The sequence below is a fragment of the Aspergillus karnatakaensis genome, assembly GCF_047715665.1.
Source record: "Aspergillus karnatakaensis strain CBS 102800 unplaced genomic scaffold BJY04scaffold_67, whole genome shotgun sequence".
NCBI lineage: Eukaryota > Fungi > Ascomycota > Eurotiomycetes > Eurotiales > Aspergillaceae > Aspergillus > Aspergillus karnatakaensis.
In genome coordinates, this window is record NW_027395779.1 from 83,290 (window position 1) to 96,489 (window position 13,200).

The window sequence follows — 13,200 nt, forward strand, 5'->3', positions numbered from 1 at the left end:
ACCACACGTGCTGTCCCTTTACAATGCACTGGTCTCGTATTCTTTGTCCGAAAGCCACTCGGTTATTCTGCTCTTAATGCTCTATATTAACATTGTAATCGGAAATGCTGCCGAGCCTCCATCCTCCAGTGTCCACTACTCAACCAACTGCTCCAGCCTCCAGCCTCCATCGTTCTGTCTTACAGATAGCTCCAGCTCTAAAGTAGCTACTCCAGTCTCTCCAGTCCTCTACTCCAACCCGAGAACCCCTTTCAAAAGGATCTCCAGATCATCATCACCAAACACCCCCAACCCCAACAGCTCATTATCCACCCTCTCAAAAGCCCCCCCAAACCCCTCCGCAAAGACACTGCGACTAAAGAACCCGATCGACGCTTCCAACCCAAACTCCCCCCTCTTATAATTCTCGCGCGCTACCCGCTCCAAATCCTCCGTGCTGACCGACACAGGCTCCCAGTGGCGTTCTGGGGCCACCTTCCTGGCCAGGTAAAGCAAATGACGCTGCGTAGTGACCACATCGTGCACATAGACAGCCCGATTCCTGGTATCCGGTAGATGGTCCAAGACCGCCACGGTCGCTTTGGCGATAGTGGGCAAGGTCGTGGTGCTGAATGGGCGATCGCCCCCGTCGTAGAAGGGCGGGTTCTCCGATCGCAGGTCGAGCTGGAAGCCCAGCGCTAAGCCCCAGTCGAGAAATGCCCCGTTCCGGATCGACGTGTAGCTGAACTCTGGATTGGATTTGGCGGTTTCTTGGAGGAGACCCTGGATTTTGATCTGGTTTGCGTAGACGAGGAGGGCTGCGGCTTTGGGATTCGCTAGGTTGCTGGAGAACTCGGCGGGGATGAACCGTTTGACGCCTACGGCTGCCGCGGCGCGGATTAGGGGCTCTTGTGATGCGATGGCGGCGGTCGTGACTGTGCTGATTACGGCATCTTTGCCTTGGAGGGCTGCAGTGAGGCTGTCGATGGAATCGTAGTTGATCTTCACGACTTGCACGGTCGCGGGGAAGGTCGCGTCGGAGTCTTCCCTAGACAAGATGGTAATATTGAATTTCCCGGCCTCAATGAAAGCCTTCAGTACCTCTTTTCCCAAGATTCCGGAAGCCTGCATGCGTTAGTTGGGTTTTATCTTCCGGCGTGGCACCTACTCCTGCAAGGGCAACGTTCTTGATAGCGGACATGGTGGATATATATATTTCGGCTGTGGCTGTAGAGTGTTTGCGATGTGGAAGCGTTACTATAGTTTAACAACAGTCCTCTAAAATTGCAAACATGCCTTTTATATTTAAATACCCTCCCCACCTGCTATACACAGCGGCACCTCTCCACGATCTCCATCCGATGTAGAGACAAGCAAAACCTCTGATCGGAAGAGATACTCACCGAAACCGAGCTCTCGATTATCAATCCGAAAGATTCCATCGCCTGCAGGTGCGGACAATATGCGGACGCTAAGCTATAAGAAGATTAGCTCCATATGATGGATAACCATCGTCATGCCCTGGGCCTGGGCATGAGATCTACCTAGGTACACCCACACCTGTATTCAGCAGTACCTGTCCACCATCAAATCTCCATCCGATATATCCGCAAGCCGACCTTTGACCCGGACAGATAGTTCCCGAAGCTCGACCATCAATTGCCCTGCAGGTGCGGACAATATGCGGACGCTAAACCACAAACTGGGTCTCGACCCCAGCACTAGGTAAGATAATACCACCATTCCACTCGCAGCCTTATAGTCCCAAGGCAGGAAGATTAACCTTGTCGTGGACGGGGCTGTATGAGCCTATGAGATCTCACAAAGTTTAATATACAGCGCATCCATGCAACCGGGAGATTGTCTACGTCAATCTCAGCTCAGTGACCGTGGCAAAGATGCAAGCGACAGACAGTACGACGTGTACATTCAGCTCGAGAAACGTGAAAAGTAAGGCTATTTTGTGTAAAGACTGCTGATAACATATCACATAAGATGTACCAAGCCCATTGGTCTAGAAATGCGTGATAAAAGTACATGGGTTGAACTAACCTAGGAGTATCGACTCCTTACTCCTCGAGGAGGTTATTCCTTGAGGGAGGTCAAACGGCCAGATTGTCTTCAGAGTCCATTCATCTTTTACGGGCTCATCATCATCCGTGTCAGGGACTGACAGAACAACTTGTAACATCCCGTCAAATGTTTGCTTGTGGGCTACTTGAGTCTCCTCCCAGCTTTCTGGGGGTATCCAGCCGTCTGACGCTGTGTCTAGTAGGTCAGGCAGATCGACTCGCAATTTCTGGGCTACCTCGAAGAGTTTATACTCCCTTTGATGGTTCACAAGCTCTTCTGGCGTGGGTTTAGGGCAAGGACACTGGCCTTCGAACCCTAACTGTTCCCACAGCCGAGAAGTTTCGTATAGTTCGTACCGCAATGCCACTGCACCATCCTTCCATGTCCTGTAGGAATAGAGAGATGGTCTAAAAAGACTGTCATCCATCAGACGTGAACCCGATAGTCTAGACATCAAGAACTGCGTGCAGGCATCGAAAGCCTTCATGCATAATTCTCCGGCTTTAGCAAAGTTTGGGGTCTCGTCCGAGTACCAGAACGCTGGTTCGACACTAGCTGCCTGCCAATCGATAATGCTGGTGACAACAGAGGGGCTATCTTCCGAGACGAAGATATTCCTGATATGCAGATCTGGGTGGAATAATAACGGCGTGGCAGAATCACGGATTCGAGGATCTTCGGACATTTGCTTTAGCACAGCACGGGCACATTCTAGAAGAGCTGTATGTGTTTGAGGCGACCCATGGTACATCGGCAGCTTCGCCGACTCGTTATCTACCGCAGGTACACGCGAGAGACCACAGTCAATCAGAGCATCAGAGTATTCGGCAATACTCAGCCCTGTCATGATCTTGTTGTAAGTAAGGTTGCACAATGAGAAATGCCGCGGAACTTACACGGCCCCTGATTCCGATTCGCGTAGTGGTAATACCTCTGTTCCCCGGCACCACAATCCCAATATCAAATACCACAATGAGGCCCAATACAGAAACCATCACCCATTGATTGCCTGTCGGCAGAATCAATGGTATCATCCAAGTAAATGCTCCCAAAGGCTGGAAATTCCAAATCAACAAGTCCATTTATCGTCTCGTAGATTGATTGAAGGCACCTGATTTTCTGGTCGCCAGCCATTCTATGCCATTGCTCGCGTAAAGGGACACCCCTTGCATGCTCCATAATGATGTATTCACAGCCGACAGTATTGCTTGGATCACCAGAGTCATGATTCCAGTCGAGGATCTCTGGTATGGGGATTCTTGTCTTCGCTTGTACTGAAGTATGTAATGGTCAGCGTCCAAGTATACCGTTCTTTAAAAGCTTACAGTAGCGGATGGTGGCAACCTCAGAAAGAGTAGTCAATCTCGCAGGTCCTGCCAACCGAAATGGGAGCCTCGCTACGATTTGTTTTGCATTGTCCAATCTGAAGATAAAGACCCTGTTGAAGCCTCCTTCCAGTTTTCGACAAGCGTTGATAGAAGTTGCTCCCGGGCTTAGCTGAATAACCTTCTGGCAAAGAGCATCGAAATTGAATTGGATGTAGCGCGACTCGATATCAATCTTATCGCGGCGCAACCATTGACCGCTCGTGTATGCATTGGGCTCGATGTCCTTGGTCGCGTTATCGTGAGAGCTTGACGTCGCTGAAGATCAATGCTTACTCGCTGTTGGATTCGATCTGCTGTAGAAAGGCCGCAAGGAAGAAAGCGAGCTTGGAGAGCAAGGGCGCTTGAGCTGACCTTGCAAGGTGCAAAGAAAGGAAAGTTTGATTGTATGACACCTTATCATGATGACTGCAACAAGTCCGGCGTCAAAAAAGCTGAGGGCCGAGGCGCAATTCACGCGACCCCGGCTAGACTCCAGAGAGTCAAACAGAGTCAAAGCATCGCCTGCAGGAGCGGACAGTGGACACCGAGACAGGTAATGTGCGGACGCTAAACCACAACCAGCATAGCTCCATCCTTTTATATTTCCACTATCCCAGCCAACTCCAACAAACACACCATCATCATGCCCATCGACCACTACGCCCACCAAGCCTGCACGCGCTGCAGGAAACAGAAGCGGAAATGCAACAGGCTATTACCAATCTGTACTCGTTGCAAAAGGTAAGCTGCTCTACATTGCCCGAGGCAGATGTTAAGAAATCCCCGTCAGACTCAATCTTCGCTGCAGCTACCCGGGGATATCGGTGCACGATGACCCCCCAACAGCCTCACCAGACTATTCCACTGCGGAACTGCAATCTCCCCTGACATCTATAAGCCACGCGATCCACTCCCAGGTCGTTTCAGTACTCGGCAGTCCAATCTCCACATCGCCATCCGCGTCCGCATCTGCATCTGCCTATTTTAGCTCCATCCACAGCTGGTTCCCAATCTTGAATCAGGATGCTTACCTCCAGCGCTTGCAAGCCACCACTCACAATCGCTCGCCTGAGTTCAGCTTACTGAAACTTTGCATCCACCTCCTGACTCTCCGCCCCAATCTCCAAGGTGCCGGGTACCACATGCACGGGCTCCATATTCTGCTAGCCAGTTTCGTGGCGTCACTAACTGCCGCTGGCGTGAACTCATTGGATTTACTCTGCTGCAGAGTGCTGTTATCCCTATTTGAGATCGGGCACGGGATGGATTCAGCTGCTTATATTTCCATTGGGGGTAGCGTGAGGGCTGCGATGGTGCTGGGCGTCAACGTTTCGAGTGAGGAATTACAAGAGAGGTTCAAGTCGGCTGATGATCGTGAGTATGCGAAACGGATATGGCAGGGTGTGATGATATTAGATCGGTATGTAACATGCCAAGCCCTCCAACTCAGATGCAATAATCTAACAAGGCACAGGTGTATTGCGCTTGAAACAGGCAAGCCAAGCAGCATCAGTACCACCCAAGAGCACAATCCAGCATATACCGAGTCCGAGTCCGGGCTCGAGCCCCCTGCCACACCAGAAGATACCCAATTAAGTTTAAACCACCTGCACAGCGCCTCAATCCACCTCTCCTTCGTCTTAGACCACATACGAAAGCCCTCCTACGACGAGAAATCCGGCGAAGCAATGGACATCATCGAGTCGCTGACGGTATTCCGAGAAAGCCTTGGGGTAAACAAGATGAGTCTGTTATATCCTGCTGCAGCGGTTTGTACCACGTAAGGTCATCCATATTTCACCCTTCGACACTCCCGATACTAATGAGGAACAGTGCGGTTATGGCATTTCTCGAACACGGGTTGAGACTAGATCATCAACCCGGTCGAGATTGCAGTCCGTTGTGCTTTGGGTTGTTGGAAGCGGAGGTGGAGCAGGTTGTGCAGGCTGCAAAGAGATTAAAGGAGGAGATATCGGAGGATGAAGATCTTGAGATTCCGATATTTACTCTGCACGCTATTGGGCGGGCGGCTGTTCTTATCTTGCGGTACTTCCAGGAGTCAGGGGTGATTGATGTTGGGAAGGCAATTGGGTGTTTGCGTGGGTTGTTGGAGAGGATGAAGGGGAGATGGCTTGGAGCTGGTATGTTATTTCTCTATATTCGGATCTGATAATGGATAAAAGATATGCTGACAAGAAAGGGATATATCTTGGGAAGATCCAGGAAATCGGACAGAAAGTGCGGGAAACAGACTCTTCCAGTAGCCTGCCAGCATCCTGAAGCGCTATGCCAACCTCGCACGCACCTCCTGCACTCTGCGACTAGACTGATCAAATTCCTCCCTCGACAACTCTCCACCCTCCAACGCCTCTCTCAAAGCCGCAATAATACTCTCTCCCTGCGTGACATTCCTCCCAGACGCAAGCAAGATATCCACACCCGCCTGCTTCGCCAGCACGCCCCTCTGCCCATGATCACCAAACGCCTCCAACGAGCCAGCCTCAATCGCATCCGTGATAACAACACCATCGTACCCAAGTCTCCCGCGCAACTCATCGCGAACCCACCTCTTACTCATCCCAGCCGGAAACTCCGGATCCAGCGCTGGATAAACAGCCCAAGAGGGCATGATCATCGCGACACCAGCCCGGATCGCATGGTGATACGGGGCCTCATCCACACTCCGGATCTCATCGAGCGACAAATCAATCGTAACGGGCCTCTCATCCGTATTCTCTTCCCTAGCTGCAGCACCGAGACCCGGGAAATGTTTAGCTGTCGCAAGGACACCGTTCTTTTGCTGGGAACGTATAAACGACGCAGCGCAGCCGGATACAATAGTCGTGTTATCGCTATACGACCGTCCCCAACGATCCGTGAAATCCCCTTCTTCGCGATAAACGTCGAGCACAGGGGCTAAGTTCGCGTTCATGTTATACCCCTTCAACGTCCCCGCCGCACCATCTCCTGTCTCACCCGCCGTAATGAACGGATCTTCGCTTGCCCCAACCTCCTTCGCAGTCTGCTCTGGTGCACCGGGGAGACGACGAATCTCACCACCTTCCTGGTCCGTCATGATGAGGAGGGGCGAGCCGAGGTAGGCGGGGCTTTCTTCGTAGGTTGTTAAGAAGCGGTTGATGATTTGAGGGAGTTCGGGTGTCACGTTCTCCCGGAAGAGAATTATCCCGCCGACTTTGCCTTCGTTGATGAGTGTGAAGAGGTGCTCTGGTGGTTTTTCGCCGGGGTAGGAGAAGATTACATGTTGACCGATTTGGACATATAGGTCTGCACCCGCACCCGCATCGCTAGGTGTTTGTGCACTGGTGAGGTCGAAAATGGCAGCGAGTGCTAGTGAGAGGGTTGGCCACTTCATCTTGTCGTGCTAGGTTAGAGTTGGTGTTCTAAAAACCGGTCGGGACGATGCTGCCTTTATATATCCATTGATCGGCGGCGGATACGACCACGGTGCGTTGAAACATGTTGCTATACGAGGAATGTCGTGATGATCTCTAGACGATGTGACGCTGAAGCTTCAACGGCCCTAGATTAGGGTATTTAGATATATCGGTCGTATTCGAAAGGAGCAGTGATCATCAAATTGGAATCAGGCCTTATCGCGATGGTCTGATTGAGGCCAGGCTCATCAGTATCGAGACATGAAGCCAAACATTGTAACTCTGTATAGATGACATCATATATCCTGTCACCAGCTGGAAAATCAGCTGCGCAGTCTTTTCTTTATGCTCCAATCAGTCGCAGAGCAACAACCAGTCGTGCAATAAAGGAAGTGATAAACTCCGGGACAATGACGTCAGCCTTCCAGCCGGATATAAACACTCGCCTCCAGGCACCACCACCACCACAACCATCACAATATCCATCCGTATCATCAAAACTCAAGCAAAATGGAGAAGCAACCACCAGTGGACTATAAGGCTCCCGAAGCGAAGGGCGCGCGCATCGACAACCCCGCAGGCGACGGCCTCGACCGCGACCGGGCCTACGACTCCGGATTTAAGTACCACATCCCAGAAGCGGGGTCTCAACCGCAGCCCACCGGAACTGCAGGTGGACCGCCTGAATATCAGGCACAGTCAGTTGTAGGGAATGATAGTATGTCGTCCTTCGTAAGATATCTGCTTGTCGCTAACGAAAGAAGGACCATCGAACAAGGGCACGGAGATGGGCGAACGTCTCGGAAGTGGGGTGAGGGGTGTCTTTGCGGGGATCCATGTACGCCACTCGCAAAATTCCTCTACTTCTTGTTGCTGACAACTCATAGGGCGCCGGAGAATGGCTACGCGGAGGCATAAATGCTGCAGTCGACAGGACTTTCGGAAGCGAGGAAGGCGTGACAAGGAATGAGGCGATATCGCGTGCAGGCCAGGAAGAGATCCGATCGGGGAAATTTAGTCGCGACACCCATACCGGCGCTTGGAATCGGCCCAACAGTGGCAACCAGTAGCCGTGCTGTCCTTTATGGTCTGGTTTATTAGCGGTCAGCAGTGTGCGGCAGGGTTTCGGAGTTTCTGTTCTTCTGGCTTTTGGGTCTTAGGCAAATGGGCGATTATTTCATGGCTGACTGTATTCAATATGGGACTAGCAATGCGAGCGCTTGAGATGTATTGATTCTCGTAAGAATACGGATAATAAGCCATTCGAAAGCCTTGGCTGCTGCTTGTTGAGAGGTCCAGTTCTTCCGTGGAATACAATTCAGCTGCGGACGGCCCTATGCGGAGTTAAGCTGGCAGGCCTTCCTAACGCCGACTATCACCAACAGAGGAGAATAACGCCCCGGTGTACCACCTCTTTATCTATGCCTGCCTCTCCTTTTCTTCGTCGGAGATTTCCAAGCCAATGTGAACTCGCACTGCATTCTCATTGTCGGCATATCATGTCCCTCCATCTCAATGGCGTCGCCCTGATCACCGGAGCAGGTAATTCTCACAGCATCACAGTCATCTCACGTTCTGAATCGCACAGGGCATGGAATCGGTCGAGAATGCGCCCTCGGATACGCTGCAGAGGGAGTCAGGGGTCTCCTGCTTGCCGACACCAATTATGACGCTGCTCTCGATGCCGCGCAAGAAAGCGAGACCCTTGCCACACACCCGTCATTCGTCGCGGTAGCATTGCGCATCGATATCACCGACCTATCGAGTATCGCGGAAGTCATTAGCACCGTGGTCAAAGTCTTCGGTCGTATCGACTATCTCGTGAACAACACAAACATACCTCTGAAGGCAAACCTGGAGGACCAGACCTGGCAATCCTACGCCAAGGGGACACTTGCTTGCATCCACGCAGTGGGACAGGTTATGAAGAACCAGTCGGTCGGAAAATATAAGGCGAGGGGTCGGATTCAAGAGGCTGGACGAGGGACAATCATCACGGTGGGCGCACCGAACGCTTCTAGGAGCGGCGGGACATCGTCAGGGAGGGATCTGCTCAGCCTGATCCGCAAAACTGGTGGGTATCTTGTTCCATGAAGGAAATCCAGAGCTGATACACACTTCGGGAGTAGCATTGGACAACGCCGTACATGGCATCAGAGTGAACGTGATCTGCCCTGGCTGGGTGGGAAACGTAGACGCTGGATTGAAGGAGATCGATCCGCTGGCGATGCAGGGTTTTGTACCGATGGGCCGTACTGCCAGACCAGAGGAGGTCGCAGACGTGGTCCTGTTCTTGAGTAGCCCTCGGGCGAGCTATGTCACGGGTGCGGCCTGGGCTGTTGATGGAGGCATGACCCTGCAGACCCTGGCAATCGAGGCTGCGACGAAGTAGGCTTGCCGGAATAACTGGTAGAGGGACTCGTGTATGAGAGGATAAAGTTATGAAGACTGTCAAATGGTGGAATTGCGGTGGATACTTGTGGCAAAGTTGTAGGTAGCAGCAGTGAGGAGGGAAGAAGATTGCCAATGTGAAAAAGTCCCATCCATGGTGTTGCTTTACTTCCTCCACCTCCTTGTTCTTTCTCCATTCCCACGTTCTTCACGAACCTCACCACAGCCACAATCTCAAAAGAAAGGAAAGTACACCCACTACACACCTGAGCCTTTCCGAAAGAGCATCTCACGACCATAACTAAACTTCTCCCCTACGCAGATAGCAGCAGACGAGTGCAAACTTCCCGTGTCCTCGCCGAATCCTCGACCCATACCTTCATCACTAAACCCAGCATAAATCGCCGATTATTCGCAAAGAACCATGTTTGATCAAGCTACAGCAACTGTCACGCTCCCTCTCATAGCCAGAATTTAAATCAAGCGCCCCTCATCAAGGACGAAACGAAAACGAAGAGTCTCGCGAGCGCCGCAAAACACGGCGAAACCGCTGCAGTAGAGTTGGTCCTCGAGATGCCTCAGAGATATGGCATAGATGTCGCGAATAGAAGGAAAATAATCTACGTGATACCAGGCAGCTAGGACAGGTGCACATAGCTTTGGCGCAGCTCCTCATCGCCGACGGTGCAAGTAGCGGCGCAGAGAGCGCTGAAGTGGACGCGGATTACGAGGAGAACCAGGGATAACATTTGCACTTATGCTATGCGGGAAATGAAAGCCCCGGCTATGCGACAATTGAGCTCCTTTCCCACTCGCTGCGAGTGTTAAAACATCTAGGAGCATTGGAAGTCAGCTTTACACTGCGATGCAACACTGGAGTGCGCGGACGGGATCTTACAAGCTGTGCAGTTCGGGCTTCAGCATGAAACGGTAAAAGAGACAAGGCCTTCCCGTGGGGGAAACAGTTAAACCCTGGTGCTGGCGCGGCTAGCAGAGGGGGCGCAGAGGCATCGAATCCAAACGAGTTGATTCCTTGCTCTGGATGACGATCGTGAGGACGAAGGCTTTCTATCTGAAAATGGTCGTCAAGTGTTGAGAGAGGGCGATTCGCATCCAATCCCGCAGGGCCTTGTGGTGCGATGCAGCTTGGGGCTAAAAACGGTTGACGAAGGATAAGCCCCGATTGTTTACGTGGAGAAGTCATAGATTTTGATGCATGATGCTGACAACGTAGAAATCCCTTGATGCGCATCGCAAAAATGAGAACAGGAGCAGAAGCTTGAAGTTCGCCTTGAGACACTTCAGCCACCAATATTCCCTCGAGAGCTCCCTCCAATGCCTTCCAGATCTGGCCTAGTGTTGCTAAGATTCAACCACCCCTGTCTGGCTTCTCTGCTCAACAGCCCATCGAACTTCATGGCTCCACTCCAATTCACATCCCAGTGCTAATTTCCGGCGTGATAGAGGGGCTCGATGTTCTCCAGACGGAGCGTGTGAAATAAAACCGGCAAGCGAAGTGATCTCCGGACTTGTCCCTCAGTAGAAGTTTTCATGGGTGAATTCTATGGAGGTCTTGCCGACAACCTTGCCATCTACAACGGCCTCGAACCTAAGAAGGCCCTCTTCCGCATTGAACACCACTCTGTGGCAATAGTCGATTCGGTATACCTTCTGCCCAGCAATATGCTTTGTTGCAAAGATTGATCGACTAACCTTTCGGAAGTCAACAACAAGCTCGCCCACCGCACGCACATCCACACTCAAGGTTAGCTGCATATGCTCTATACGCTAAACTGTACGGTACCAAGACGAACCTGGGTGATCGGTCCTCGACGGAGCCACGTCAGTATCACAAGAGAAGAGTGTGTCGGTCGCTTTCCAAGAACTATCATGCTTTAATGTCATCCATACCCCTTTTTCGTATGTATGATTCTCAGAGAGTTTCTGTTCCTGATCATACTCATTAGTACCCGATGAAAGGCATAACAGTGACCGTGCGTGAAATACCTTCACTACCAGCCATTGCGCATAGCCACTAGCACGCTTCTTTCCATCCCATAAGTCAAAAACAGCCGTGCTTTCATCATCAATGCCCTCTCTAAAGAGGTGGCTCACTCGAACGCAATAATGTCGGCGGCATCGTCTAATGTTTGCGTGAAGCCCTTGCAGCCCTCGAAGGGCCGCTCCTTGAACAATAGCCGCTTGTCTGTTTGGAAACATTGTCAGGCACTTCAATCGTATCAAAAGCAGACAGAATGTTTCTTACGCGTTATTAGGAACCGTGACCGTGATCTTCCCCGATGGATCGAATGCTTCTCGAAAGACGTTGCGCAAGTATTCCGAGTCTCCAAACCCTCCAACAAGAATGACCCGCTTTTCAATTAGTACTGCAATCTCCGCCGGAGGCCGATGTTTTCAGTTAACTTACATTGATCGCGTCTCGACCCGCTTGCTGGTTTGCATCCATAATCTGCTGGCGAACCAATGAGAGAATCTTCTGAATGATAGGGTCAAAAAGCAGGCGAAGATCATTCCTAGACGCTGGTAAGCAGTGCCATAGTAGATAGAGGACGGGTAGGAAGTAAAAAGGACTAACTTGGAAATAATAACTAGCCGCTCGTCCTCGTTGAAGTATTTGGGATCAACCTTCTGAGGAGTGATGTTAAGCGGTAGCTCATAGGTCATCTGCTCTGTGGGATATCCGAAATCTCGTTTTACAAGCTCGAACTTGTTCATAAATTCACTCCCAGGAGCCACTTTACGACGAGGAAGGTCATCAAATGACTTGCCAAGTTCCTGACGCATCAGATCATAGAATTTCCGGTCAATTGCAGTGGAACCGCATTTTCCCCCTGCGAACCATGAGGAATTGAATCATATTATGGAGGTAGTAGACGTAGCTTACCGGTTCCGGTACACAACTCCTCAAACTCGAGTGTGGGATGTACACCCTTAACAAGGTACGTCGTGATATCCTGTATTAGAAGAGCCATTAACAGCAACCCGATATAGAGAATAGACCGGGTATTCTTACCACAGTTCCCCCACCACAGTCACAGACAAGAACACCGTCACCCGGCTGTATCAGGTATTAGATGGTATGTCAGATACAGCGGGACTACGTATAGATACCTGTACACTGGATCCCAGACCATCGCGCATTGATCTACTCAGAGCGGCAATTGCAGCAGCCTCGGGCTCTGTGATAAGACAGATCTTGTCCATGATATTTCCCTTGCGTGATCCAAAACCTGCACGTTGAGCCGCCACTAGAGTATTGTGTTTTGCTTCGTCTGACCATATAGCAGGGACGGTGAACCAAAACTCGAGCGGAGTTACCTGGAGTATCTCTTCAGTAACTTGTTTCGCGATAGTTGCCATGATATGCTCATAGACCCCTGCAAGGAAGTCTCCGGCAACTTCCACTGCATCTTTGTCATCGGGTAGCCTGAAAACACCCATCGCAGCGGTACTCTCCAAGGCGGCATCATAGCGAGACAACGGTGTTCCACGATCCAATAGCAGCTTGGTCCAGGAATAGGACAACATCCCAGGCTCAACCTGGTATCCCCAGCGTGGTTTGGCGCCTTTGTCTTCTGGATACGCCACTCGAGAGGGTGTCTTTAGGACCGTTTCCGAATATCGCGCCAGTCCTGGCCATGATTTGATGAGGATGATATCATCAATGCTCGTACCCCTAGTGCTCACAAAGCTGGCCCCTGAATAGATTTAGTCAAATGATCCTGTTGAAGGAGAACCTCTTACCGGTGTACGTGGTTCCATAATCCACCCCGACAATGATCCGGTGGCGTGTGTTGTCATCCATTTTTGCAACAGAGTGCTTCAGAACGTTTTCATAGAGACTAAATTCTTGAGGCCGTTGAAGAACAAGAGAGTAGAGGAGAGGTTGAGTGGGTAAAAGGAGTTGCTGTGGGAGTCGAAATAGACAGGAAGCAAAGCAGAATGCAGGAGATCTGGTAGAACAGACTTTTGGT

At 51.1% G+C, this 13,200-nt stretch overlaps 7 protein-coding genes across 7 annotated transcripts; 3 read left to right on the plus strand and 4 right to left on the minus strand.

Annotated features, from left to right (window-relative positions):
- Positions 1-228: 228 nt before the first annotated feature.
- Positions 229-1,180, minus strand: BJY04DRAFT_223067 (aromatic alcohol reductase; the record flags this gene model as incomplete). Its single annotated transcript, XM_073717589.1, has 2 exons — positions 229-1,104; positions 1,148-1,180. 2 exons carry the CDS (start codon positions 1,178-1,180, stop codon positions 229-231), a joined length of 909 nt encoding a protein of 302 aa, XP_073566249.1.
- An 846-nt stretch (positions 1,181-2,026) lies between these two features.
- BJY04DRAFT_231619 (phosphotransferase family protein) lies at positions 2,027-3,840 on the minus strand (the record flags this gene model as incomplete). The annotated part of the gene is made up of 4 exons (XM_073719576.1): positions 2,027-2,892; positions 3,021-3,326; positions 3,378-3,695; positions 3,792-3,840. 4 exons carry the CDS (start codon positions 3,838-3,840, stop codon positions 2,027-2,029), a joined length of 1,539 nt encoding a protein of 512 aa, XP_073566250.1.
- A 911-nt stretch (positions 3,841-4,751) lies between these two features.
- Positions 4,752-5,646, plus strand: BJY04DRAFT_142427 (uncharacterized protein). Its single transcript, XM_073708704.1, has 3 exons — positions 4,752-4,839; positions 4,894-5,199; positions 5,253-5,646. The coding sequence occupies exons 1-3, from the start codon at positions 4,826-4,828 to the stop codon at positions 5,587-5,589; spliced, it is 657 nt and encodes a 218-aa protein (XP_073566251.1). The 5' UTR covers positions 4,752-4,825; the 3' UTR covers positions 5,590-5,646.
- On the minus strand, positions 5,560-7,214 carry BJY04DRAFT_199958 (putative glycosyl hydrolase). The gene has a single exon (XM_073712851.1). The coding sequence runs from the start codon at positions 6,790-6,792 to the stop codon at positions 5,704-5,706; it is 1,089 nt and encodes a 362-aa protein (XP_073566252.1). The 5' UTR covers positions 6,793-7,214; the 3' UTR covers positions 5,560-5,703.
- A 110-nt stretch (positions 7,215-7,324) lies between these two features.
- Positions 7,325-7,884, plus strand: BJY04DRAFT_223071 (uncharacterized protein; the record flags this gene model as incomplete). The annotated part of the gene is made up of 3 exons (XM_073717590.1): positions 7,325-7,532; positions 7,579-7,652; positions 7,702-7,884. 3 exons carry the CDS (start codon positions 7,325-7,327, stop codon positions 7,882-7,884), a joined length of 465 nt encoding a protein of 154 aa, XP_073566253.1.
- Positions 7,885-8,313: 429 nt separating this feature from the next.
- BJY04DRAFT_223072 (SDR family NAD(P)-dependent oxidoreductase) lies at positions 8,314-9,206 on the plus strand (the record flags this gene model as incomplete). Its single annotated transcript, XM_073717591.1, has 3 exons — positions 8,314-8,356; positions 8,403-8,888; positions 8,944-9,206. 3 exons carry the CDS (start codon positions 8,314-8,316, stop codon positions 9,204-9,206), a joined length of 792 nt encoding a protein of 263 aa, XP_073566254.1.
- Positions 9,207-10,476: 1,270 nt separating this feature from the next.
- BJY04DRAFT_231620 (Hsp70 family protein) lies at positions 10,477-13,031 on the minus strand (the record flags this gene model as incomplete). Its single annotated transcript, XM_073719577.1, has 10 exons — positions 10,477-10,964; positions 11,010-11,155; positions 11,213-11,411; positions 11,472-11,578; positions 11,634-11,739; positions 11,802-12,057; positions 12,111-12,180; positions 12,240-12,284; positions 12,338-12,893; positions 12,964-13,031. The coding sequence occupies 10 exons, from the start codon at positions 13,029-13,031 to the stop codon at positions 10,742-10,744; spliced, it is 1,776 nt and encodes a 591-aa protein (XP_073566255.1). The 3' UTR covers positions 10,477-10,741.
- Positions 13,032-13,200: the final 169 nt, after the last annotated feature.